This window comes from Canis aureus, chromosome 2 (assembly GCF_053574225.1).
Source record: "Canis aureus isolate CA01 chromosome 2, VMU_Caureus_v.1.0, whole genome shotgun sequence".
NCBI lineage: Eukaryota > Metazoa > Chordata > Mammalia > Carnivora > Canidae > Canis > Canis aureus.
This window is the reverse complement of record NC_135612.1, coordinates 70,757,513-70,784,326: the sequence shown is the minus strand read 5'-3', so window position 1 is coordinate 70,784,326 and position 26,814 is coordinate 70,757,513. Positions and strand designations below refer to the sequence as shown.

The following is a 26,814-nucleotide window of genomic DNA, read 5'->3' as shown; positions in this document are numbered from 1 at the left end:
TTTTCACATGTGATTGTTTCACAACAAAATGAATAAAAACACAGGGTACCATCTCACATTTATTAGAATGGCTAAGATAACTAACAGATGTTCGGGGTCAGGGGGTGTGCCACCGCTGGAACTCTCATCCACGACTTGTGGAAATATAAAATAATTCTTTATTAAAATAGGCAAATAATTCTCCAGCATACAGGGACCATCCTAATACCCAGCAGTCACACACCCAGCTTCCCAGTGCCTGCCATGTCCTTCCTGCCCTTGTGTGCCTGGCAGAATGTTGCTTCTTTGTAAGAGTGCGCCCAAAAATTATCATGAAGCCTTCATAGTAAAAACTTTCAGCAGACTAGGACCAGAAGGTGTGCAGGAGAAGGTTCACCCAGCTCATGTGAGATGTCCCAACTCGGCACATTACAAAGAAACTGGCTCTGGGCCAGTTCTTGGAGATAACTTCCAAGCTCTGGGAATATCCTGCTTGACAAAGAGTGTTTTTTATAGACCTGGAATCTTGGGCCACACTGGCGAGTTTATGCCAACAGTGTGATTATGATGGGGGCCCTAGACCAAACCATTTGATTTGACCTGTGGGGGAACTGGAGACTGAGCTAAGGTCAGCCACTTGGGTGCTCCATGCCTCATGACTGACTCCCGATGAAAACCCTGGATGCCAAGGTTCCAGTGAGCTTCCCAGGTTAACAGTACTCTGTATGTGAACAGGTTCTCGTTGCTGGAGAATTAGGTACTGTCTGTAGTATTCATTGGGACAAGACAACTAGAAGCTTGTATCTAGGTTTGTCCTGGACTTTAAGGAGTAGAATTGAGTGATTCATCACTTACATACAGCACCTGGTGCTCATCACACGTGTCCTCAACACCCATCACCCATTTAGTCCATCCCCTGCCCACTTCCCTCCAGCAACTCTCAGTTTGTTTCCTGTGGCTAGGACTCTATTCTATGGTTCACCTCTCTTTCTCCCCCCCCCCCCATGTTTATCTGTTTTGTTTCTTCAATTCCACGAGAACTGACATCTTTATGATAGCTCTTTTTCCCATCTAAGAACATGATATCTGTTTCTATTCATTATAGGACATTTTTGTATCTTTTAGGAGTGTCTTTTAGTTTTTCATACATGGGTTTTGGGGTTTCCTTGTTAAGTTTATGCTGCAATATTTGTTGTGGTTGTTAGTTTTTTATCTTTTGTTTTGGCTGTTATAAATGGGGTCTTCTCTTTCCCTGAATCTTCTCACTGTAAACCTGGCACTTTTGATGAATCTTTAAGTCATTGTTTTGTTATTATAAGCAGTGCTGTGATGAATATCCTTATAAATAATATCTTGGTGTATTTGTGATACTTAGGATAGCAGATGTATTTTCCAAAAATGGTTGCATCCAGACATATCCCATGCCACATGGTCTTATTAAAATCAATTTTGAAAAAAATAAAAATAAAATCAATTTTGTTACTGCTCCATTGAGAGGAAAATGTGACATCTGTATTCCCTTCCCTTGAGCCTCAATGGACCATTATAACTGCCTTGTCATGGCATAGGGTAGAAATGGCAGTGTGTGACTTCTGGGCAGTTATAAAAGGCACTGATGCTTCTGCCTCGGAGACTGCTTGCTTTGGGCCCCTGACGAAGGAACAAGGCTCCCGTCTGTCACCTCCTTGGCAACCATGTGAATGAGTCTCCTTGAAAGGGAATCCTCCTGTGGCATGCCTTTGGGTGATGCAATCCCAACTGCCACCCGACTGCACCCTTACAAAGGACCTGGAGTCAGAACTGTCCCACCAAGCCACTCCCAAATTTCTGGCCCCAGAAACATTGGTGGATGGTAAAATGATTATCGTTTCAAGGCACTAAGCTTGAGAGTGATTTGTTTCCCAGCCATAGTCACTGGACACTTAGGAAGGCTGATATTATAGTTACTTTTGAAAATTCTTTTATGAATGTTGTGGAAAAACATTCCTAAACAGCCTTTCATAATACATTAGTCTTCTCCCAAAAGCCCCATGAAAATTGTTTCTGCAGTCAGATTATTTGGGAAAGACATCCATCTTGGAAATTAAAAATATATTATTAGCATCTTGAAAGGCTCTAAAAAGCTGTAGAGTAAAATACCCATCCTAGCTTGGACTCCACTTTTCTCAGTCATTTGACCAGAAGCCCCTTTTCATGGAACACGATGGATAGAATCTACTTTCCATGGAGCAGCCGTTAAGGGCATGCCTCTGAGGTAGGTTCCCTAAGTCACGGCCAGCCCAGCCAGGTACTGACTGTGTAACCTGGGGGGAGTTTCCTCCCAGGATACTAATTTCCATATAGCTCCGTTTCCTCCTCTATAAGAAGGTCTTTAATACCATTACCTACTTTATAGGGATGTATGGCATTAAATAAGTTTATCCATATAGTGTGCTTAGAAAAATGCCCAATACATGATACGCCCACAGTAAATGTTAGTTGGCATTAACAGCGTCATCCTAATAAGTATTTACATTATTCTTTTTCATTTATAGGCTTCCTGGCTAGTAATATGGAATGCATCATAGATCATTTTCGCAGTCTGCCCATAATTTTTGTAGTGCTATATGGATTCCAGGAAAGCTATTAATAAGGTTTATTGTTTCATAATCAACAAGTTCTTTCTCTTACTAGTTACTGACCGTTATAAGGTATCCATTCATTCAACCTGTATTTATTAAACACTGAATGCCAGACACTCATCTAGGACCCAGGGCTGTGCAGTGACCATGGCCCATAGCCCAGGACCCTGCTCTGCAAGTGTGCCCTCCAGTAGAGCAAGGCAGGCAATAAACAAGTGAACTAGCAAGTCATCCGAGACTCTGGTGACTCTTCATAGCTATGAAGAAGATAAGGGCTACGGCACAGTGTGATGTAGGGGAGCCTGTTTGAGATCGGAAAGTCAGGGTAGGCCTCTTTGAATAGGTGAGATTGAGCATAGACCTGAAAGTAGAAACTAGTATAGCCAAAGGAGGACCCCTGAGGCAGATGCCAAGGGCAGAGGCCTTGGTTCCTGAGACAAGTTGCTTCCATCTGGTGGCTATTTAAAGACTTGTACTTTCATAGTTAACTTATTTAAGATATTACTTATATATACTACATAGAGTGTGTGTGTGTTTGTGTGTGTGTGTGTATTTAGCAACACTTTGCACTGGTGTGAAACAACCAGCTTCCTGGACTTGTTCAACAGTCAGCCTTCGTCACACACCTGTTAAGTGCGGCGTCAGTATGTGGGGCAGGTGTGTGCATTCTTTCCTTCAGCACCTACTGGCTGCATTCTCCTCCCTTCCCCTACTCCCTGCAGGTGGTGACACTGGTTCCTTCTAATAAGTGCCCCACTGGAGGTGTGTTGGGATGGCCGCTGGTTAGCAACTCTGCTCTTTGGCAGAGGGCACAGGACACGTGTGCAGGGGTCACATGTGACTCCCTCTCTTGTCAGAAAAGAATCTTGTGTCAGCAAAGTATATGATTGCTAATTATTTGTTTAGATCTAAGTTGGAACCAGAACCACATACAAAGACAAGAGAATCCACGTCTTCTGAGAAAGTTTCACAGACCCCTTCACAAGAGTCTGAAGAAAAACCTGTCACTGAAGAATGTCCAGGTATGAACTGAAATAAAAATCTTGCCTTCCATCTCTTGCTTATGATGTATTGGCAAAAATACAAAGCAGAAAAAGGAACACAGTCCTAGACATCTTATGTTTGCACTTTCATAAAGCAAAGGAAACACAGAAGGGGAAACCTTTTTTCTACCCCAGTTGGAGCTAATAACTGTTGGGACAGAGCAAGAGGATTCCTCCAGTCACCCAAGAACAGCAGAGTCCAGGGAGAGGGCCTGAGTTGCTGTGTACCACTAGGGTGGGGGCTGGGGACTCAGAACCAGGAGCAGTGTAAGAGCTTTGTGCTCAGGGAATTTTGCCTGCTGGTCTCAGGAAAGGTAGGGCACTGCCTCCCCTGCCTCCACGTGGTGCCCTATCCCGTGATCTCAGCATCCTGTTAGCACCAACCTGTGTTCCACCCTGTGTGGCCTGCACATGCTTACTTTGCTGTGTCTCAGGTGTAACAGGCATAAGATTTTGCTTTGCGTAAATCCCAGGATGACAGCATGCTGAGGCCTCAGGGGCCGGGTGTCTTCCTCAGTCCCCTTGTCCATGTTACCACAATGGCTGTCATTTACTGTGCATCTCCCAGATGCCAGGCACTGCCTTGAATCTTTACAGACACCACCACCACCATCCTTAGAGCAGCCCTTTGGGATGGGTTTTGTGGTCCTGTTTTTGATGAGCCTTCTGAAAGGCTTTGAGAGGCTGGGAAACTTAAAAACTCATGAATTGCAGACTCGGATTTATATGCGGATCTGTACTGCCTCTCCATCTGATTCAGAACACAGTGTAGGAATGAGCACCTGAAAGATGCCAGGGGCCCTCTCCATGGTTGGGAACAGTGTCAGTGGGGAGAGGTGGGGAGACCAGGCTCAAGCGAGCCCTGCAGTGTGCTGGGCTCATGCAGGGGCTTCAGCAGCAGATTGGGTCTCATTGGGTCTTTTGAGGTGGTGCTATCGTCATTTTACATGTGAGGAAATTGAGCTTGGAAGAGATTATATAACCTGTTCAAAATCAAAACCAAGAAAGGGGCAGTACCTAGGGTACTTTTTTGGGGCCTGAGCCTATCTTTTCTGCTGGCTACTTTGACCCCATGGGCCAGAGGACTGGCACAGACGTCACTCATGACCTAAGGGAGCCCAGCTTTTCATAAGATAACACATAGGGATATCCTGTCTCCCTCATTTACTCCCAAACTTACTCATGGCAGACACAGCATATTCGTCCACTCACTCATTCCAGAAATACTGTTAGGGCTGATGATAATGGAGAGAAGCCAGTACAGATTTTTCAAGGCCCAGCTGAGGGTAGATCCCCTGTGAAGAACTCTCTCCCCTTGCTGAGCCCTGAGCCCATACTGAGTGTTGCTGTGCTAGGCATTGTGCTAGGTGCTAGCGACAGTAGTGAGTAGAAAATAAGACCCCTCGGCTCATAGTCCAGCAGATGCTAATAGAATAATCACACAGATGTATACAATCATTGTATGTGCCATACAATAGAGGGTCCTGGTTGTAGGAGAGATTTGGCCTGTCAGGTTGGAGAGCTTGGTGTTTCAGTAGAGACCCAAGGGCAGTGAGGAGTGAACCCTATGTCTCTCTGGGGGAAGAGTCAGAGTCAGAGGAAACCAGAAGTGCAGAGGCCCCAAGAAGAGAGCCTGCCTGGCCTGGTGGATGAGCAGCATGGAGGCTAGGGAGCAAGGGGAGAGGGCAGAGGGATACCAAGTAAGGAAACACCAAGGTACCAGGATGCTTGAGGACTGTGGCTTTTATTCTGAAGGATGTGGGAAGCCATGGGGGGGTTTGCACAGAGCACTTCACAGCCAGCTGTGTTTGAGCAGAGCCCCTTTGGTTGCTCTCTTGGAGAAGAGAAGTAGAGACAAGAGGCTGCTCAAGTCACCCAGAAACAAGATAATGGTGGAGCATGACATGCCTGGTAGCAAGGCAGTGGAGGGAGAGTGCTGGAATTCTGGTTACATTTTAAAGTAGAGCCACAGCATTTGCTTCCTGTATACGGGACAGGCAGGAGGGAAGGGCCGGGGAAGGCTGTGGTGGTTTTGACAAGGGAGAAGTTTGCTGTCCTTCACTGTGGTGCAGGAGATTGGTTTGACCAGGGACCCAGTGCCAGGCATATTAATTTTGAGGTGCCTCGTAGAGATGTTGAGCAAGGAATGGGGTTTACAAGTCTGGAGATCAGGGGGCAGGTCTGTAGGCAGCATCAATCCCCTGAGACAGGCTGGGGTCCCTCCCCCTTTCCCTTTCCCCGAGTGAGGAATGAGGGTGAATAAAGGGAGGATGAAGGCCTGAGGCTCCCAGTTACTTTCTGTCTTCCCTGCTTTTTCCTTCTTCCTGACACGTGCCACTACCCTTCTGTTTGTTTTACTAGGGTCTGTCCTTTGTGATCTGTCTCCCCTACTAAAATGGAGGTCCCGTGAGGACAGGAATTTCTGTGTTTTGTTCACTGCTGTAACACTGACACCCAGACAATGCTTGACACATAGGAGGTGCTCAGTAAATCACTGAAAACAGTGAAAGAGGAAGGAGGAGAGGAGGGAGGCAGGGAGGTGACCTGGAACATTGCCTTCACTTGCCGTGGAAGTGTTTCCTGATATAAAAGGAACCTAATGCCTCTGGGCAATAGGATATATGCCACCAGAGTGAAAGAACCCTTTTCCTCACAGTTTAAATTTTCTATTTTAAAGTCAGTGTTTGCTGTTTTATAATCATGAGTTTATCTCCTGACGAAGCCAGCCCACCAGATATTGAAAGCGAACTCTCCAGTTCAGCTCCTAATTCCTGTATAGGAGACAGGACGGTATGAAGAGAGTCTCTTTTGAGGCCATCATGATCCCAACTCTAGCACCACCTGGCACCTGTGAGCACCAGTTCCCTCATTTTTAAAATGAGGGTGATGAGACCTACCTTCCAGGGGTATGGGGCAGAGGGTATGGGTTGTCATTAGTGTTGCCTTTGCTTCCTGCTCTCCTTGCATCTTGAGACACTGCCCCACCTTGGTCTGTCTTGGTCCTCAGATGTCTCTGAGATGCGTTGTGGCCTGTCCTCTTCTGTCTTTTCCCCTGCACCCTGGCACCTGCCTGCTTCTGCTGGCTCGGCCTCCCTGTCCCCCTCAACTCCACAAACCACCCTTGCCTTTCAAGGTCATTTGGTGATGCTTGTTATGTAGCCCTCTCTTCCTTAGTTACAGGAATCCCAAGACTAGTAAAATCTGAATCAGCACTTACTAAAAATGTACACGACTTACTCTACGTACAAATTCCTGCATATGTAACAAATTGTTAAATACTTCATTTTGTTGTTTTTTACCCCAAAGAAAGCAATTACCATTGCCATGTCTCACCTTTATCTGTTTCCTGCTTGTGGGTCTATAAGGGAAGAGAAGAAATATGGCTGCAGCACGGAGTCATGGAAGGGACTCGGTCAGCCTAACCTGGTTTCACAGTCTGGCCTCTGTCCTGAGACTCTGAGCTTGTGCTTTCTTGTGGTATCACATGGCCATGGTTTATCGTGAGCATCACGTGAGGGGGCATATGAAGCTAGCAGCATCTGGCATGTGGCATGGGCAGGAGGTATTCCACAAATCCCGTCTTATGTTATAGTTTGTAGAGCTGGCTGTGGAGAGATCCATTGCTTGATGCCAAGAACTGGGCAGTATCCTCCTTCAAATGTAGTATTGAAAGTCAGTAGGTTGGCATAGCTAGCAAAAGAAGTTAAAATCTAGCTTAGAAAGGAAGTTTTCTCTATGCCTAAACTACCTGGTGTTGTATACAGAACATTTTAAGGAATCCAAAATTTAAAAAATATCAGTAAATGAGTTTATCAAGGTTGTAGGATAGGATCTACCATAGTCCGGATGCCAAGTGGCAGCGTTACATGTCAGGGCAGTAGTGGAGATGGAGATGGTGGTCCAGAGAAGCGCCCCATCTCCAGCCATAGTAGTTTGGAGCTGCAGATGAACTCATAGGTGGGATAGGAGATGTGAGGGACAGAGGGACAGAGCACCAAGGCTTGGGGCGTGAGTGGCCCTTGGACTGTGAGGAGAAGGCAGGAGGAAGAGGAATCTGGCAGCAAAGCTGGGAGAGGGGATGGGGGTAACACCAGAATTCTCGTCTATGCGGGCTAGGTCCAAGACACCTGGAGGATTTTCAGCTGGAAACTGTGAGCTGGTTGTGGCAGTGAGCGGAGAGCTCAGGGAGGGCCTCAGGACTGGAGACACTTGGGAGCTGTGGGGAGAGGCCCTGCGGAGCCCCAGGCCTGCCTGCAGGTGAGCGAGTGTGGGAGGGCAGAGGCAGCCACCCACCTCTGTGCTGCTGCCCTGTTTTCTGGGGGCCTTTGACATTTCATCTGTCCCGACTGGCCTCAGTGCTAGCGGGTCAGTGTTGTTCCCCCAGCCCCAGCTGCTCCCTGTGAGGGGTTGCACATCTGCTCCTGGACATTGCGCTAATAAATTAGAATGTCTACAGTGAGCAGAAGGACTTTGTCAGCCTGGGCTATGTGGAATCCTTTGGCCTAACTATTCAGTTTTTCATTTCTCTTTTGAAACAGGAGCTGTAACTTAGACAAAAAATACTTCAGAATAGGACTAAGTGGCATAGTTCTAGGTAGAGGATGGTTTCTTGATTGCCACACTCCTGTTTTTTGTTTGTTTGTTTGTTTAAAGCCATTGGTTTGGTTACTTTTCATTTAGCAGTATCAAGCAGATCTGTGGTCATGCAGCCCTTGTCCTCATCGTATGTTTTGGCCTTCTTCTTCCATATTCTTACTGGGCCAGCACAAGGTCTGCATGGACCTGTTGTTTTTAAAGATTTTATGTACATATGTATGTTTGAGGGAGCGAACTAGCAGGGAGTAGGGGAAGAGCAGAGGGAGCGAGAATCTGAAGCCGACTCCCTGCTGAGCACAGAGCCCAGCACAGGGCTTGATCTCAAGACTCTGAGATCATGACCTGAGCTGAAATCAAGAGTCATATGCTCAACCAACTGAGCCACCCAGATGCCCCCCTACTTCTATAATTGTTACCCTGGTTTTCCCTAGCATTAAGATGGGTATGGTTATTTGTGAATACTTCTGTACTTTTTGAATGAGCCATGGTTCCTGCCCTCAGGGAGCTCACAATTGATGGGAAGGACAAGATTCCAGCCCCTGAGAAAGTGAGTAGTGCCCTAGGAGAGAGCACAGGCGGGAAGAACAGAATTCACTCAGAGGGGACTTCAGGAGGAAATGCCCTGAGAAATGAGTCCAGACCTAAAATGGAAACTTTTTTAGATATAGAGGAAGAGCATGAGCACAGAGGCCAGAAAGCATGGAGTGGTATGGGACATATTCAGTACGGCACATGGAAAGAGGAGGAGTGCAGGGACTCAGGCTGGCAAGGTGAGTGGGGCCCGGCCACGCAGAGGGCCTGTTAAGCCACCAAGGAGACTGCACATGGGTCCTGGCGCCAGGGTCCCTGGAGGTCTGTGCAGAGGATAGTTTGAAGAGTGCTGTGCTTCAGGCTGATTCTTGGGGTAGCAGATCAGAGTGGCTCCCGGCAGTGACCAAGGTGGCAGGTTGTAGAGCACGCATCCTCTTAGCAAATTTTACATTCTAGCTTAGAGCATTTATTCTTGGTGCTGATATTAATGGTGTTTCTGTGTTTCTAATTTTGACATTCTTATCCTTAACGTCAAAGTAAAAGCTTGACATGGAGACCATGATGAGGTTAAGTAGGAAACAGAGGGCTCTAGGGGTGGAGGTGTGGTGAGGTAAAAGTGCAGAGGTTCCTACCCGAAGATGTCCTCTCAGAAAAACACCTTACCAGTTTCTAAAGGTGCTTTCTCCCTCTCTTTTATATATAAATTATATATGTTTATTATATTTACATGTATATTATGTATAAATCATATATAAATAAGTCTTTCACAAATATTCTAGCAAAAATAGCCATTTATTTTAAACTTCCACAATGTTCTGGACAACATGGAGGTTTTTTGCGATGATGCATCTGAAATAATAGTACTTTGTGTACAGGGTCTGCCTAAACTGTTTTCTCTAAATTGGTGCTATGATATGTTCTTTTCCCTGATGAGTCTCAAAACAAAAACTCTGGACTTTTGCCTATCTTGTGGGGCTGAGATCAGCTATGGGAAGTTTACTGAGGTTGAGGAAGAAAAAGCAGCAGTATTTAGCAACCTGCTGACAAGCCTAGAGCCCCGCTGAGACACCAGAACCTAAGTCACCTTTAAAAACCCCGTTACAGTGTCCACCAGGGACAGATCCTTTCCATCCACTCCCCTGTTCCCTCCACACACTCCCTTTGAGCCAGGCAGGCCTGTCTAACATGGTCCTTCTGGGTGGCACAGCCCTTTCTAGGAGCCTGAGCTGTTGGTTTACTTCATCAAGTGACCATCACCTGTTTGTGTGGTTGCGATCCAAAAGTTCTCTAGAAGGCTCATACACCTCTAGTTAGCAGTTTGTGCTCAGATATCCATCCTGGAGCACACCGAAGAGTGCTCTAAGGATGGACTGGCCCATGGTACCAGTATACCTGTGAGAAATCCAGATAACCAAAGGTTTATCAGTTGGGGTACAGCTACACGAGGAACATTCCCTACAATGGAATATTATGCATCAATTTAAGAGAATGATACAGATCTTTGTGACTGATATAAAGATAATCTCTGAGATATGGGAAGTTTTAGAACAGTGTGCTAAAAAGGAAGCACTACACACAAAACTACGTATTTCTAGGTGGAAGTAGGGAAGGCAGGGAGTTCGATATCTGCATGTATGTGCATAGGCTGTGTCAGGTCTGTGAGGCTACATCAAAGTACTGGCAGTGGTTACTTCTGGGACAGGAATAGGATTAGGGAGTGGCATGTCACTTCCTGCATTTTTTTTTTTTTTTAACAAAAATACTGATCTATTTGGCAGTATTTAAAAAGTAGAGGGAGTGCATGAGTGTGTGGGTGGTGTTTTGAAGTAAAATACACTTGAAGACTGGTTCTGAAGACTGTCCTTTTGGTTTGGTTTGCAACCATTGCTGAGATCACCATAGCACTGAAATGCTGTGCATGAGGCGCCTTCTTCCCCTGCACACACACATATACGTATGCACACACATGCACACATCTAAGCATGGTAGGAGAACTGTGGAGGCGTGCCTGAGTTAACCGGATGTGGACAAAACTATCACTGTCTCATGTTCGTAACATGCCTGCATCCGAAGCCAGCCTCTTCTAAAATGAATTCTTTTGCCTTCTGCTTTTCTTCTTCTTCTTCTTTTTTTTAACAGAAAAGATTCCGGCAGAATCACAACCTGAATTAGGTACCTGGGGAGATGGCAAAGGTGACGATGAATTATCCCCAGAAGAAATACAAATGGTAAGGCTGTTCTCTGCCCAGTTGGGTATTGCTAACTGGTGTTAGTTAGGAGGTCATCCTAAATTGCCTTACCCTGATTATTATACTGAGTTCTCAAAATAATACTTTAGATACAACTTTTCCACTTGATTTCCTAATTCTTAATATGCTTTTCATAAGTTTTAAATTTGCAGTAGCATAATTAAAGAAGAAATTGCCTTGGAATAATTTTACTAATATTAGATTCTTTTCAGCTGCAGCAAAATAGTCCTCCAGACTAAATGGGGCTTTTATAATTACTACTGTGGTGCTTTTTAATTGTTTGAATTGCTGGTGTTATGCTAATGTGGAGAAAGCATAAGTAAAGACTGAAAAATGAAGAGTAACACGTTAACTGCTAAGGTTGAGTTACCAGTTGTAGGCTATCCTCCCTGGGTGAGTTTCAAAAGGAAACTGATAGGTCTGGCAAGAGCCCCTGCCAACTCATTTACCAGCAGTGTCTGTGTACAGTTCGTCCGGAGGTTGGTGTGACCAAGCCAAATGGGATATGTCTTCCTGTGGTGGGGAGCAGGTGCTTCCTAGCACTGCCCTGGTGCGACACTGTCCTCTGCCTAAGGAGCTGGGAAACTGCTCCCACATGGCATATACTTTCAGTGGCTCTGTCAGATGACAGCACCTTAATTTGTGCAGCAGTTAGTGGACAGAACTTTGCTGGTACTCATTTTCTCTGTGATACTCTGGATGGTCACTCTCAGAGGTGGTGGGGCATCACCATATCCTTTTAACTTTGGCAAAAAGCAGTAAGGTGTCTGGCCCATGGTCCTCAAGTTAATAAGTGATAGAGCTTATTAATCATCAGTTCACAGATTTCTCACCTAAGTCTCCTCTTCTAGAAGTAGTGGAGTTTTGAGCCAGAGCTCTGTCAAATAAGAAAGGGATTCAGTCTCATCCCAGCCTTGAGCCTCTTGGACGAGGTTCTTTCTCTCTTTTTTTTTTTATACTTTTTTTTAAATATTTTTTTTATTTATGATAGTCACAGAGAGAGAGAGAGAGAGAGAGAGAGAGAGGCAGAGACATAGGCAGAAGGAGAAGCAGGCTCCATGCACCAGGAGCCCGACATGGGATTCGATCCCGGGTCTCCAGGATCGCACCCTGGGCCAAAGGCAGGTGCTAAACTGCTGCGCCACCCAGGGATCCCGAGGTTCTTTCTCTTAACTCTTCTCCTCATACCTTGCAGGTCTCAAATGTTATGTCCTCAAAGAGTCCTTCCCGACCACCCAACCTGCAGTGGCCCCCAGCCACTCTGTCCCTACACCCCACTTTATTCCTTCATCCCTCCACTAGAATGCAAGTGTGACGAGAGCAGGAACTTGTCTGCTTTTATTACCATATTCCCGGAGCCTAGAATGGTGTTTAGATGGATGAGTGCCTTTGATGAGCGTAGTATAGAAACTGTGGACAGGATCATCAGTAAGCACTACTAGAACATTCTAACTTTAAGTTAATTATTGTTATTATGTATACTCACGAGCACTCCCTATATTCCAAGCCTTTTACATATGTTGTCTTATATAATTTTTGTAACAGTCCAGTGAAGGAGGACTTATATCTTTGTATATTTGAAAAAAACAAGGCACAAAGCCTCTAAAGCTGTCCAAGGTCACAGGGCCAGTAGAGCAGCCAAGCTGTGTCCAATGCCTTGCACCCTGGCTCCAAACCCTGCACTCCTTCCTGTCACAGTTCACAGGTATCCCTGGTGGGATCTGTGGTCTAAGGGAGTGTAGCCTGTGTGGCAAATTAACACAAGCAGCCTGGGAGAGGAGTCATCCTCCCAGGACCCCCCTGAGCATGTTACACGGGCAAGTCTGCAGGCTGGGCCCCGAGGGTGGCCAGATGCATGCTTCTGCTCTCTTGAACATTGGCTGCCAGGGGTAGAGCACTGACTCAGAATCTTCTTGCTCTCCAGACTTCCTGTTTCTTCTCTAAGCCTGAATAAAGGACTGACCCACCTGTGGCCACTCCCTGGTGGGGCTAATGACTGAGTGAGCTGACCAGGAGGGTCACGCATCATGGTGCCAGGCACACAACAAGAGCTCACAAGTTCCCTCAGCCTTTCCTCTTCAGAGTGGCAGGTAGTGCGGAGAGGCAGGACAGCGGTCCACTGCACGGGGTAGAAGAGACTAGGCAGCGCTCAGGCTCCCAGGTCACAGCCACATGTGTGTGCAGAGAGGACGCCGGTGTGTGTGCCACACTCAGCAGCATCAGGGGCCACGCAGGCGGCAGCTGGAGCTCAAGGAGTTTCATGCATCTTTCATAAACAGCATGGTTTCACAAGCATTTACCCTCCCCCACCCCCCCAGACGAGTGATTTCCTCTGGAAAATCATCACCTTAGAAGCACAAAACTGATTGCAGAGATAGTACCGTTAGCCATGACTCTCCTAGGACTTGCTTTGGGTATTTCCTCGGAGCCTGTGGTAGTCTCTTTGGAAGAGTAAGCAGAGCTATCTTTCTTCTTTACAGGCAAAAATAATTCTGAGGTTAAGTGACTAAGTCAAACAATTTCAAGTGGTTTGCCAGGTCCCTGTCTGCCTCCAGGTTCTCCCTGGTTCCAAAATACACTCTCTGACTTTGAGTAGCTCATTGCTCCTCAGGCCCAGCAGACACGGCAGCCGGAAGCCTCAAATGTGTAGGGTGGCTAGGAAAAGACTGCAGTGTGGATTCCAGTCAGGAGGTGATGAGGGTTTGATCAGGGTGTGGCTGTGGAGGCAAAGATGAGAGAGGTGTGGGGAAGTGGATGGGCTGGGGCTGGACTGGAAGGAGGATCCTGGAGCTTTGTGACTTGGGAAGACAGTGCTGGCAATCAGAGGGAGAGCGGGCTGGGCAGAGCAGGGGATGCTGAATTTCATTTGAGACAAGTGTGAGGCACCTCTGGGACATCCCTGGGAAGTGTCTGGTGGGCGGTAGGATTTGAGGCTCAGGCTAGAGACATGAATGTGGGAGACGTCCCACTGCCGATGCAGTGCATACTGAGGAGAGAGGGGTGCAGCCAGGGACCTCGCCCTGGAGAGGCTCCACAGGGAGGCAGGCCAAGGCAGAGGAGCCACCAGTGAAAGTGAAGGACAGTTAGGTCACGCTCCCTTCTTAGAGCCAAATGATAGTTCATGATGGCAACATGAGGAACATGAGGTTCACATCATCAGGCTTTTCTTAAAGCCAGATGATGAGTTTCTTAAAATCTCATGTTTTTCCTCAATTTGTACAGAATTTTATTAGAACAGTGATTTCATGTTCCCTCAAATAATGGAACAGGACTGCATTTTGTTAGAGAAAAAAATACGTGTAGCTGTCTCTTAGATAATTCACATGTATGCACAATTTACCTTCTGGTTAAGGCTTTTCTTTTTCTTTCGTACACTTCATAAATGAAGTAGCTAGAATAAGAGTCAGTTGTTTGCCAGAGAAGTTTGTCTTCCTCCTGTAGGTAGTGGTGAGCACAGAAGTTTGTTAACCCTTGCTGATGCATGACCTGTAGAAGCCTTTGGACACATAGTGGAGAGGCCCAGAGGAAGGTTGGCAGCAAGGATGTCTGTAATCAACTGATGCTATGTCCCAGTGAGAGATGATGGCAGAGCGTGGGCCTGGGGACTTGACAGAGTCAGTTACAGATTTTCTTTACACCACTTACTATCTGTAATTTGGGGCAAGAAAATTAGCCTCACTGAACTTGAGTATTGGCAGGAATCACCACCCTATGGAATTGTTGGGAACACAGTAGCATGTGCAGGGTACACGGTAGCTGCTCAGCCAGTGTCGGCACCCATGTGAAGAGCTGTTGCTGTCACCATGCACATCTGCACTCAATGTACCTCTCTAGAACATGAGGTTCACATCATTAGGCTTTTTAGTGCATAATGACATGCTTCCACTTCATTGTCCTGTCCTGAGTCACTGTCGAAAAATATGCTACTGACCATTCCCAGTAATGCTAGTTATTTCAGTGTCCCAGTGTCAGGGACTAAAATAATCAAAACCAGCAAGACCTCCCTGATTTGTATCCTGTTCCTGCAAGTGGATTGGGCAGAATGTGATGTTCAGAACTTTGATGGCCACCTATGTAATGTCCAGGTAACCTCTCTCTTAATTGGGAATGATAGCTAAGTTCCATATCTTACAGTCTGGCTAGCCTAAATCTTACTTAACAGGCTCAACCCTGAACATGAAAGAAGTACGGCACTATTGGTTTTAAATTGGAAAATGTTGTAGCAAATTATGGTCATAATTCATAATCACTGTTTTGGAATTTTTCCTCGGGGTAAAATCATGAATTAAGCCCTTTAATATCAATTTAATCCATTATTTCGCCCATAGGAGCAGTTGTTACATGTTCCAAAATGGTTGCAGAGTGTTATATGATTTGCACAGTAAATTTCCATTTATAACCCATGATGCAGGTATATTAACGTTGGAGTTAGTATAAGCAGATGTTTTGTGGTCAGGCTGAGTGAAACCAAATTGTTTTCTGATGTTACATGGAGAAACTACCTCCATTTCTAAGCCTGCATTCATTTTACTTGCCTCAAGTGAAACCACCTGCATGTATTGATGTATTCCTTAATTGTCCTGTCCTGAGTGCACATGACTTCTGTTCTTAAATGTGTATGAAAGGTGTCCCTAGCCAATGTCTCTTGTGGTAGCCCCCTGGAAGCTACAGGTGGCTGGCTGGCAGGGCTTGTGATCTGTGGCCAAGCTTACGGTAAGAATTGGTAGAATCTGGGCACCACACAGGTGAGAGCTGAAGTCCATACCGTGGGGAGTTTCCAGGTTCACAGAGTTAGAGGTAGGAACGGAGATGAGGGTCACAGAGCCATGAGCATAAAGCTGTTTGGCACAGATAAATCACATCTGGAAATGCCCAGAGAGGTCCTGGGCCTGCTTTTTTGGCTGAGCCCCTGTGGGTTCCAGCCCCTGTGGGTTCATGGGCTTTAGTTCAGTTAGCTGCTCTTGCCCCTTGGCAATGCAAATAACTTCTTCTGGCCTCATTTTATACTCAAAGGCCTTTGTCGAGTGATTTTCTTTTTAAAACTATAGTAAAGAGGATTAGATTAGAAAAGGATTTCTGTAACAATGTACTCACAGTGTGGATTTGTATCCTTTAAACCAGATTATAAACCCTTTTGGGGCCCCCTATTTAGAAGTCTGACTCCTGAATGGAATAAAGCAGTTAAGTAGTATTGCCTAACACGCATGTAACACACACCACATGCCAAGTACTGCTCTGAGCACTTCAGCATTTATTAACATATGCCAACCTATGTGGTAGGGGCTGTTGCAGGCCCCATTTTATGGAGCATTCCCCAGTCTTAGACCTTTAAATGTGGTGCCTGCCACTAGTTGAGAGGTCAGGGGGAGGTTGCTGGGGACATCAGGTCTGTGCTGAGAGCAACCAGTGTGGAGTGGAGGGGGTCATGGCAGGAGGCCCACAAAGACAGTCTGGCTGCTACGATGCCTCTTGGGCCCTGCTTGCCCACCTTACCCATCATGCAGTCCTCATATCCCCCTTTCCATCCATCTCTGTGAATATGGGTGATGTGTATCTTGGACTAGCTGAATTTGCCTTCTCAGGCCCTGTCCTTGGTGCTGACCAACGGCGCTGACCAGGCCTCGTTGGCTGCTGCACCATGTGAAGTCCCTGTCCCTGTGGGGATAGATGCCAGCAGCTGCCTGTGAGCCTCAGTGAATGTGAGCGTTTCTCTTGCTTGAGAGAGAGAGAGAGAGAGAGGACCTCAAGTCACAGCAGCCCTCTAAAATTTGAAACCAGAGAAGTGGAAGGGGCCTCCAGAGCATTTCATAATTCATTTTACATATCTGGAATCTCACTTCCAGAGAGACTAAATAATAATAATTAGAGGGCTTCCTGTTTCCCATGCACATTGAAGGCAACTTACATGTATTAGCACATCTTCCTCTTAACAACTGCTAATTAAGTATTATTATCATCCCATTTTAATAATGAAGACAGAAGCACAGACCAGTCATCTGCCCAAGGGCATACAGCTTAGAAAGTAAAGGAGCCATCCCTCCCCTGGGCTTCAGGCAGGAAAGGACGGCATCACCACCTCTGTTCACAAACAGGCCCTGTCACATAACAGGATAGACAGAAGCCAGTTTCTGGTCCAGAGCCACCCAAGGAGTTGCCACAAGGCCACAGGGGCTGGCTCACTGAAGTCCCAGGCATGTTCATCACCTGCCCCTGCCCGCCAACATTTGCTGCTCCCTGTCTTACTCAGCAGATGAGAGGTGAGGTGTACAGGTTGGCCACCAAGACAGCATCGGAAACCATCCTGAAATTTGGTGTAAGTGAATGTTGTCAGCAGCCTGGACACTACCTAATCACCCTGAGTCCTGCCAGGTCTCATTAAATAACTGCCTTACACTGGGCTGTAGGAAACAAGTTTTGTTGAACTCCCACCCCCAGATGGAGGCTGCTTTCCACGAAGGTCCTGGCCATGGCAGACCTCCCTCCTCAACCCTATTGCTGCTTGATCCCTCAAGGCATTTGTTTTTCTCATTTCCTCCAGGGGCTGGGTACTTCTCAGGTGGCCCTAAGAACTCAGGGGTTGAAAGGAAATCAGAGCCAGAATCTGATCACACTCCTGACTACTGCTCTCAGGAGTCCTTCAGAAGTAGCAGTTACACAGAGGCCTAAAAGGCAGATGCCACATGCCCCAGAGTTGGGGAGGAAACAAAGAGAGCTTTGTTCCCAGGGGACATTCCAGTAATAAACCACCTCAAATCCCTAGTTAATCTTGCTTAGGAACAGTTTAAAAAGCATAAAAGAGCTGAGGATTTAAAAGGACAGGGCCAAATTTTGTCATTACAAAAATAAGAAAATGCCCCCTGCAAAAAAAATTTTTTTTAATCCTGAATAGTACCTGGGAGAATTAGTGAAAGTAAATTAGCACCTACACACTGATGTAATTCTATTTCTCCTTAAATACTGGACTCAAGTAACTGTTGACAGTTAACAGAGCTGATAGTTTCAAACTTAAAAGGGAAGTTTTTATTTCCTTAAATAGCCTGTTGCATGCATGAGAAGGACCTTCTAGAAGAGTACTGTCAGCAGCCAGCAAGGCAGCCCACCGCCAGGGATTGGGGTGGCCCTGTAGAGCGCTTCCCCAGCACTTCTGCCCTTCTGGAAGATGGGCCAGCCCGCCCATTTTCTGGCCCAGTGTATCTGGGGTGGAGTGGAGGCATCTGTGTGTTTGGACAAGCATTAGGGCTGGGAACTGGTACCCTGTAGTGTGTCAGGCCCTGCCCTATGCTGGGAGGCCAGAGGAAAAAGCCCCACCCCAGGAGGGAAGATGCATAAACAGGGGCGAGAAATGTAGCAAACCCCAAGTACAGAGGAACTTTTTAAAGAGAGGAGATGATGGGAGGTGATTAAATCTGCATGATGTGTCTGGTCACTAGGAAGGTCCATAGGCCAGGTTTTGAGGTTACCAGCTGGGGGACTCCCTCAGCTCTCAGCCTCTGCAGAGGTAGGGTGGCAGGCCACAGGAAGGGGCCACCCCTCTGTGCTGATCTGCAGGCCATGGGGCAGGGCTGGTGTGGTGCGATGTGACATGACTGGCATCTTAGATACTGTGACTGAGGCATGGAGGACAGACTGGAGAAGACTGCAGGATTATGAGGGCAGAGCATAGGTGCCAGGGAAGGAATGGGTGCAGCAAGGGTGCAGGGGAACTGGTGGACGGGACAGAGGGCACCCACATGGAGGGGCTGGAGGGACATGAACGGAGGACCATTAAGAGGCCCTGCCCAGAGAAAGTGACCCTCCCAGTGTTTCCAGTGAGTAGAAGTGAGCAAGGCACAAGGGGAGGACAGAGAAGCACAGGGAGAAGCTTGGGCAGGTGCAGAGCTGAGTGAGCACAGCTCTTTCACTCCCCACGAAGTGGGAGCCAGACAGGGCAGCAGGGAGACTGAGGGTCCCTGCATGTGACATGCTGAGCACGGCCTCGGTGACCTTTGTGACTTCCATAAACATTATCTCTTCCCTCTGTTTTACCAAGCAAGTGGTAGCCAGAGCTTCAGTCGAATGGCAAAGCTCCAGAGAGCCAAAGCTTGCTTCCATTTGTTCCTCACACAGCACCTGGCACAGATGGTGCCTCGAATGTATCTGTGGCCATGGCTGCAGCTCTAACAAATGCGAAAGGAAGAGTGTGGTTGGTGCCTTTTCAGAGTCGAGTTTGACTTGGTTCCCACCCTTGGGCAGCTCATAGTCACCCAGAGAGTTTGGGACATGCACAGCTTATTACCAGGCCTAAAATGGCTCACAGCCTAAGAGATGTTCAGAAGGTGCTAGGCCAAGGTTAGAAAAATGAGAAACAGCATCAAGCTTGGGGACCCGGGATACATTGTGGAGAAGATATTTGCGCCAGGTCTGTGGGATGTGGCTGAGGAGCTAGAGGACCCTGCCCAGAGGCTGATTGTGCATTCAGGGAGTTGAGTGGGCATGTGAAGGCTAAGTGCTTGGTCCTTAAGGTGAGGGGGAGGAGATCTTCTGGCCCCATACCAAGGCGAAGCTTCAGACACACCATCCTTTTTTTGGCCAGAGTCAAATTGGCAGGAATGGTGGGAACAGCAGCTGTCTGCTCCACAGTCAACTTGGCTCTGATGAGCTCCCGGGTGTCAGGGTGGTATCCTTACCCACATCGAGTCCTGTAGCCTGAGCGCCAGGAATGGGGCTCCTCTGGCTTCTGGGCCTGTGTTTCTCTCACAGTGCATTGGCTAGAGCATGGCTCTGAAATCACACTGCCCTGCTCTCACCTTAGCTGCTGGACCTCACAGTTCCACTTAAAACAGATGGTCCCAGTGGCAGACAGCACAGCCCTGTGGGCGCCAGAGGAGAGCAGGGAGGGCGGGGGGATGACAGGTAACCTTGCACCTCCTCGGCTCACCTTCGCAGGCATCATGTTGGCTTGCAGACAGGAAGAAATCCAGCCATGGGGATGTCATGCTGACGCTGGAAGGAGGGACTCTAGTGATTCTCAGAGGGCAGATCAAAGATTTCTGTGCAGACGCCTTGCCTAGACACTTGCCTTTGGCTGTGTTGGTTTGAGTATGACATCACCCTTCATGTGTTTGTTTCCTCACAGTTTGAACAAGAAAACCAGCGCCTAATTGGTGAAATGAACAGCCTGTTTGATGAAGTAAGGTAGGTATGTGGTTTCTCTAGGCTTGATGGCCTATGTTATAGCTTTTCCAGAAACTGAGAACTTTATTAATTTACTTTGGTGCCCCAATATACCCTTGTGGCCCTGGCCACATGCATGCCTCCCTGGAGCCATTTCGGGGTCAAGGGAGCTGCCACCCCTACTGACTCCCCTTAATTTGTGGGTAGTCCCCATCTATGTGCTGCTGCCAGGCTCCCAGTGACTACAGATTGTACCAGGTACTGAGCATCACCAGGTGGGGGCTGTTTGCACTTCATCACTTCAAGGTGAGATAGGGGGGCCTTTCGAAGAATGACTAGCCAGGGGCAGCCTCCTGCACTTGGCTCTGCCAGAGTCAGCCTGCTCCCTCAGCAAAAGGTTGGCAGCACCAAAGGCTAGTGGCTATGCTCACCCATTTGAACCATCACCAGCTGGTCCTATTGGGGAAGGACTTGGGGCCTGTTTCCTGAGAATGTCTGGGGCATCTGCACAGAAGGCCCAGGCTTTTGCAGGGCATTGAAACTGCTGCATTATAGGCTCATCCCAAAAGCAAGCACATCCTGGCACTGTACCTACATAGTCCCAAGGACTCCGAGTGCAGATACTTCCCTCTGACAGCACCTGTACTCTTCTGGGGGCCTCCTAGTCCTTGCCCCCACTGCCTCACTCTTCCCTCCTCAGGCCTAGAAGCCCTGGGGGGAATGGCAGCCTCCTGCCCTTACACTGCGGACCTCCTCGGCTGGGAGCTCAGCCCCTGCAGCCTCCATCTCTAGGGCCCTACTCTAGCCCCCAGACCACCACTGGGGGCCCCTGGCTGCCCCTGAAACAGGGAGAAGCTCAGACACTTGGTTGCTGAACCCAGATAGATATATTTTGCAGACGGATCTAGCCAGAGTTTTTCCTTTCCACAGGAAGTTGGTTAGAATGGCAATTATGCTTGCCCTCAGCCTACTGAGCAGTAACAAAGTTGAGTTGTCAGCACATTCTGGTGTTTTCTTTGGAATCCCCACCTCGTTACTATGGTTACGAGGCTGGTATAGGCCTTCTAGAAGACTCTCTTTTGTCACCAAGGGCACGGACTCCCAAGGCAGGGGCACTCAGGTCAGCTTACAGGGGAGAGCAGGTTTCTACACCGCCGTACACCCCCATAATCTGAGAGACTTTGAAGGAGAGCTGGAAAGTAAAATGCCTGTTTCCTCCTTCCCTGAGCTGGACGTGGTGCCTCCTCCCTCTCTCTTGGATGACATGATGTCCCTCTCTCCTCCAGAGGCTTTCTCACTTAGTTGATCCCTTTAGAAATGTTAACGTTCTTGTTAGGACTAAGTACTAATGGTTGTATGTAACCTTTTTTTTTTTTTTTTTTTTTTTTTTAATGAAGGCAAATAGAAGGGAGAGTGGTTGAAATTTCCAGGCTCCAAGAGATATTCACAGAGAAGGTTTTACAGCAGGTAAGAAAGAAAAAAAATCACTGTTGAAAGTTTTAGCTTAAAAGAATATACTGTGAAGTCCAGATACTTCTGAGGCTGCCTGTCTCTGCAGCCGTGCATGCAGAGCTTTGTGCTTTGGGCCAGTGCACACTCACACGGCTCCTCAGGTAAGGGCCTCTTGCCTCTGTGTTGGCGAGCACTCTGCAGCCAGACGGCGTGGCCACCCCAGGTGTGCAGTGGAGCGCTCAGAGTGGGGAGTCAGGTGGATCTCTGTTCTGGAGGCCCTCAGGTCACCAGGGTAGCCTCTGAGCTATGGTTTGCCTGTCTATAAAACGGAGTGGCCCTTGCAGGGCTGTTTTAAGGCCCAGAGATAACCCACAGGGAGCACCCAACACAATGCCTGCAGGATAGTAGCCCAGACTCGGCTGGCCCTCTGAAAGCCAGGTCCGTGCCACCTTGGGTGTCATGTCCACACAGGAAACAGGATTGTTCTCACAAGTGGATTTTCACGTTACTCATACTTGCCTCCACATCTAAAATTCTTCCAGTCAGCTACTGGCAAAACTTTTAGAGACCGATAAATTTGTCCTTTTGTTTTTAGGATCCACAGACCATGGAAGGGTTTCAAAGACAAAATCATTTTGCTCCATCGTGTTAAACTGGGGTAGTTGACTTAAGATACCCCCCTCACAAAACCTGTCCTAAGGCTCACAGCCAGGGTTGAATCGTACATCAGGTACATGAAACCTCACAGTGTGGAAGTTCAGGTTCATAAGAATTGTCCCTCTTTAATTGCGCACTGAAGGAACTAGGCAGGTATGTGCTGAGCCTTCACATCCCCCTCCTGACACCTCAAACAGCCACGTCAGCTGTCTGTTAGAGCAAGCAGACTTGTTTCTGGAGGCAGCACGGCACGGGAGGGGAGCTCATGGCTCTGATCCAGACTTCCGAAGTGTGTCCTGTGACCGGGGGTGCCCTGAGCCCTGCCGCCCTTCACAGAATGGGGCGGGTGTCCCCTGCCTTGCTGTCATTGCTGGTGGAAGAGGCACTGGACACGCTCCTGGCTCATGGGAGGCTCTCAGTACATGGGAGGTCATGTTTATACATTTTAGCCCTTTACTTTCTTAGGTTACACATAAAATGGTGAAACACAAAGCACTTTTCTGAAGCTAGGGTATGTTTTAAAGCACATGCATTTAAAAGCTTACCTCTCGAACCTAATACAGGAGAGACCAGAGGGAAGGGCCCTGGCCTGTGGCGGCTACTATGTAACGGGCAGCTCTTGTGCTCGTCCCTTCCTGTCCAGCAAGTGGCACAGAAGGTGACACCTGGGGTGGCAGCGGCACAGGTACTGGGTTCCAGTCCTAGTCCTGCCACATGGTTGCTGTGTGACTTCGGGGTGAAGTCTCTGAACCCTGTTTCCCTTTTGCAAAATGAGGATGCGGCCTACCCCTCAGGGCACCATAAGGATTCATGGGCTCATGTTTATAAAGTCCTGGCCCTTTGTAAGGGGCAGCTGCTAGCTTCTGAGGTCTGTGTGCTTGGGGAAAGGAGATAGTGGTTGGGTCCACCTGTTACTCTTCTTCCACAGGAGGCCGAGATCGACAGCATTCACCAGTTAGTTGTAGGGGCAACTGAGAATATCAAGGAAGGTAATGAAGACATCAGAGAGGTGAGTACTCTCGGGTCCCCCAGGCCGTGGCTATGTGGCAATGAGTCCAGGCAGTAGGGGTGGTCTTGCTGGCAGGGCTGCAGGAGAGCCATGCTGGGGCCCAATCCCCAGGGCTCACCTCCTGACTGTGCTGGACAGTCCTGTTCTGTCCCCAACAAACCCTGGGCACCCGCTGTTACCAAGAGATGTGACTCACCCTCCTCCAAAGGAGCCATCTGAGACACGTGAGGTTACTCTTGGCAAAGGCTGCACCAGCTCCCTAAATCCGTGGATGGGCGCCACTGGAGAAGCTTGTTGAACACCCCCTGCCCCAACCCTAAGGGCCAGGGCCTTGGTTTACTGGGGCCACCACAGCGGACTCTTGAGTGTCCTCGGTCTTCTGAGTGCAGTCCCCGGGTTTGGGTTGATGGGAGGCCACTACTGCCATGTACTGTGGGGAGCCAGCAGCTGGGCCAGCTATGGTACTCGAGGTCGGCGTGTGTGGTTTTAACCCCAGGATGCACATGGGCAGTTGCTGGGTGTTTCCTGGGAGAAATATGCAGGAAGTATGACTAAGGGCCAGCCAGTAAGGGAAATAAATACCTGTTTGTTTTCTGATGGATTCTAAACCCATGGTTTTGTCTAATTCCGGTAGCACTGACTCTAGCAATACCCTGTTAAAGCCCAGTGCAGGGCGAGTGCCCGCAGACAGGTGGAACATTTGAGGGCTTTTGAAACCAAAATCCTGTGTGATGCAAATCCCTGTGCTACTGCCCTCCTTCTTCCCCTTCCCCCAGGCCATTAAAAACAACGCTGGCTTCCGAGTGTGGGTCCTCTTCTTCCTGGTGATGTGCTCCTTCTCCTTGCTCTTCCTGGACTGGTATGACAGCTAGTCCACTCTGGCTGTTCCCGGCAGGCGGCGCGCTGTTGTGGGCTCCGGCATCAGAGCAGGGCTGTGAGCCGATTTATCACAGAGCCATTCGGGGGGAGGGGGCTGTGACAGATGTATACTCTCACAAAAGGGACACCCAGACCTGTGGTTTTAAGCCCGTGTAGTAGCTGAGAAAGAAAATAATGAACACAAAATGACCTGTGTAGCAATCCTGATGCAAGGTGGGTGAGTTGGTGGGGGGTGGGGATTGTTACTGGCTGCACCTAAATTGGAGACCAATGTGGAAGGGCTGACCAGAGGCCAGGCTCTGGGAGGCTCCAGCCCTGCCCTTCTGGTGGCTTCGGGAGAAGCACTGGTTAATAACTTCTCACAACAGATGATCATTTCTTTGTTTCCTGTGACTTCTCATCTGCCTGGGCCATGTGACAGAATCACTATGTTATAGAAAACGCACCTGTGCCCTGTTGACCTAATAAATGCAACTATAGCTGCTTCATGTCCTATCGGCGGGTCCGAGTGTAGTTCAGTGGACGCCGGCCTGCTGGCTGCAGAAGAAGTGCAGGGATAGACTCTGGGCACTCAGCAAGGGGCCACTGCGCCCCTGGGAGCTTTTGGCTGGAGCAGGAACCTGGCCTGTGCACCTGACCCTCTAGGAAACATGAACAGGACTGACCACCTGTTGGCAGTGGGAAGCACAAGTCTTCTGGAACCACGTCTGTGCAGGAAACAAGCTGGTGTTCATGCCCACCCCCACCCCTACCCCACCCCCTGGTGTGGGTGCGGACAGCTCTGCATTGCTCCCTGCAGAACTGTGTGCAGTACAGTCTGTCACGCGGCCACAGGGAGGGGTCCTGTGTTTTTTATTGGCACAGAGTGAAAATGTCAAAAGTTACATGTGAATTTACAGTCAATAAAATGTCTACTAGAAAGTACAAGGGTATGTTGCCTTAGTGTGTTTACTGGTGTGTCTGTGCAGGAAAGGTGTGTATGTGGTTCTTGCTCTCTCTAGATGCATGCGGCCTTGTCCCACTCATCCCTGGCTCCGAGGGCCACGGTCATGGTCAGAACACCCTTGATGATAAAATATGGTTTGGGAAGCACATTTCAGGAAGCAGTAATGGAGTCGGCCATGACCACCATGCTTGTTTGCAACAGATCTTGCACTAGTTGTCATTTATTTTTGATCTACTAAAAAACAGTGAAACTTTTGACATGTCCACCAGAAACAACACATTCAAATAACATGGAAGAAAATGTCTGCGAATGTCTTTTTTTTTTTTTCTATTTAATCGTCTTACACACTTAGCTTATCTAACTGGCAATTTTGTAAACATATACTTTAATGTCAAGATTCAGGTTGAGACATAATTTTCTTACAAAGATTCGGTGAATTGAAATGTCATCATTGGATTTGCAAGTTGCCACATGAGCCCCTCCCAGCCTTTCCTGCCTGCTTCATACATCAAAGGAGTTCTAGTTCACAAAATAAAAATTGATCTTGGCTTCCCAGCAATTACATTTTCACTTTTCCAACACAAATAAGTTTTTTAAAAACTAACTTGCTAACAGGGCTGTTGATGTGAATATTATTCATAACAGAAGAGAACAAAAAGGCCAAAGGGGTTTCGTTCCTATTTAACACATCACAGAGCAGACGGACTACCTACAGGGGGACAGAGTCCTGCGGCCTGGGGGCCGCTCTTCCTTCAGCCCCTCACCTCACATGCTGGGACACGGTCTGCATGCACTGGAGCAAAACATGGTCCGCTCTGCACCAAGATGCCAACTCCGGTGGTTGGGGTGGGGGACACAGCCACCCGAGTGTGTCTGGCCACAGGACACCTGCGCACTTAGGAATGAGCACAGGGAAGGAAAGAGGGTCTGTTTGCTCTCAGAAGGCCTATTTCCTTCCTTCTCTGCGCACCTCACCACCATGCGGCTTGGTGGCTCTGTTGCCGCCTGACTGAAGGTTGGAAGAAATCTTAAGTACAGCTTGCTCTTAGCAAAGTGGGGGTCACTCTAAATACAGCTGTGGAGTAGGATCTCAAACAGCAAGGGGAGGGGGCGTAAAAAAATCAATTCCACAAAATGCATTATTTATCTGAATCCAAACCCCTTGCATATCCAGTGTAAATTTATTTTTTGATAGCATCCAATAAGTCCCCGTAAAGTAGCTAAATTAAGACTCCTTAACATGAAAAGTGGTGTCAGAGCTGTTTAAGCAACGCTGATATGCACTTGGTTTTATGCCCATGAGTGGCCGGCAGCAAGTTTTATTTGCAAAGCAGCATCAGCAAACAGAAGCAGTTGCACCATAAATGAGTAACCTCTAAATTATTGGTAATTATATTTAATGAAACGTCCCTCCAAGTCCCTTTTTACCTTCAAGTGACTCATTGTGAGGAACCTGCCCACCTCACTGAGCTGACTTCTCGGCGGCTTCAGTCTCCTGCTCGGACAGCTTCTCTTCTGACAGAACGGACATCCAGGGTGAGACAGAACGAGTGATACTCTGCTTGGCCAGGTTGTAGTGGTTGATGACTGTGTAAAATTTCTCCCGGGCACTGGAGTCTTGCTCTGCGTAGTAGCTCTCCAAGCCTTCTGGAATGCACTGGGTGTTCTGAAAGAGAAGAGGCCACTGAGACACATGCAT

General features: G+C 47.9%; 2 protein-coding genes across 7 annotated transcripts in view; one reads left to right on the top strand and one right to left on the bottom strand.

The window, feature by feature from the left end:
- Window positions 1–25,096, top strand: part of STX18 (syntaxin 18) — a 120,070-nt gene extending 94,974 nt beyond the window's left edge. For 3 of the 5 annotated variants that reach the window (XM_077878490.1, XM_077878511.1, XM_077878517.1), the window contains exons 6-11: window positions 3,507–3,622; window positions 10,910–10,998; window positions 20,135–20,193; window positions 21,570–21,639; window positions 23,210–23,290; window positions 24,067–25,096. In XM_077878490.1, coding sequence (XP_077734616.1) covers window positions 3,507–3,622; window positions 10,910–10,998; window positions 20,135–20,193; window positions 21,570–21,639; window positions 23,210–23,290; window positions 24,067–24,162 — 511 coding nt within the window. In that variant the 3' untranslated portion in view covers window positions 24,163–25,096. Of the gene's footprint in view, window positions 1–3,506; window positions 3,623–10,909; window positions 10,999–20,134; window positions 20,194–21,569; window positions 21,640–22,219; window positions 22,435–23,209; window positions 23,291–24,066 lie in introns of all 5 variants that reach the window. The other 2 variants (XR_013368271.1, XM_077878501.1) reach the window with 2 other exon arrangements.
- Window positions 25,097–25,303: 207 nt separating this feature from the next.
- The window catches only part of NSG1 (neuronal vesicle trafficking associated 1), a 28,963-nt gene continuing 27,452 nt past the window's right edge, over window positions 25,304–26,814 (bottom strand). The window contains exons 5-6 of one of the 2 annotated variants that reach the window (XM_077878535.1): window positions 26,544–26,781; window positions 25,304–26,010 (exon numbers count right to left, since the gene is read on the bottom strand). In XM_077878535.1, the coding sequence (XP_077734661.1) occupies window positions 26,578–26,781 (204 nt within the window). In that variant the 3' untranslated portion in view covers window positions 25,304–26,010; window positions 26,544–26,577. Of the gene's footprint in view, window positions 26,782–26,814 lie in introns of both variants that reach the window. The other variant, XM_077878532.1, reaches the window with a different exon arrangement.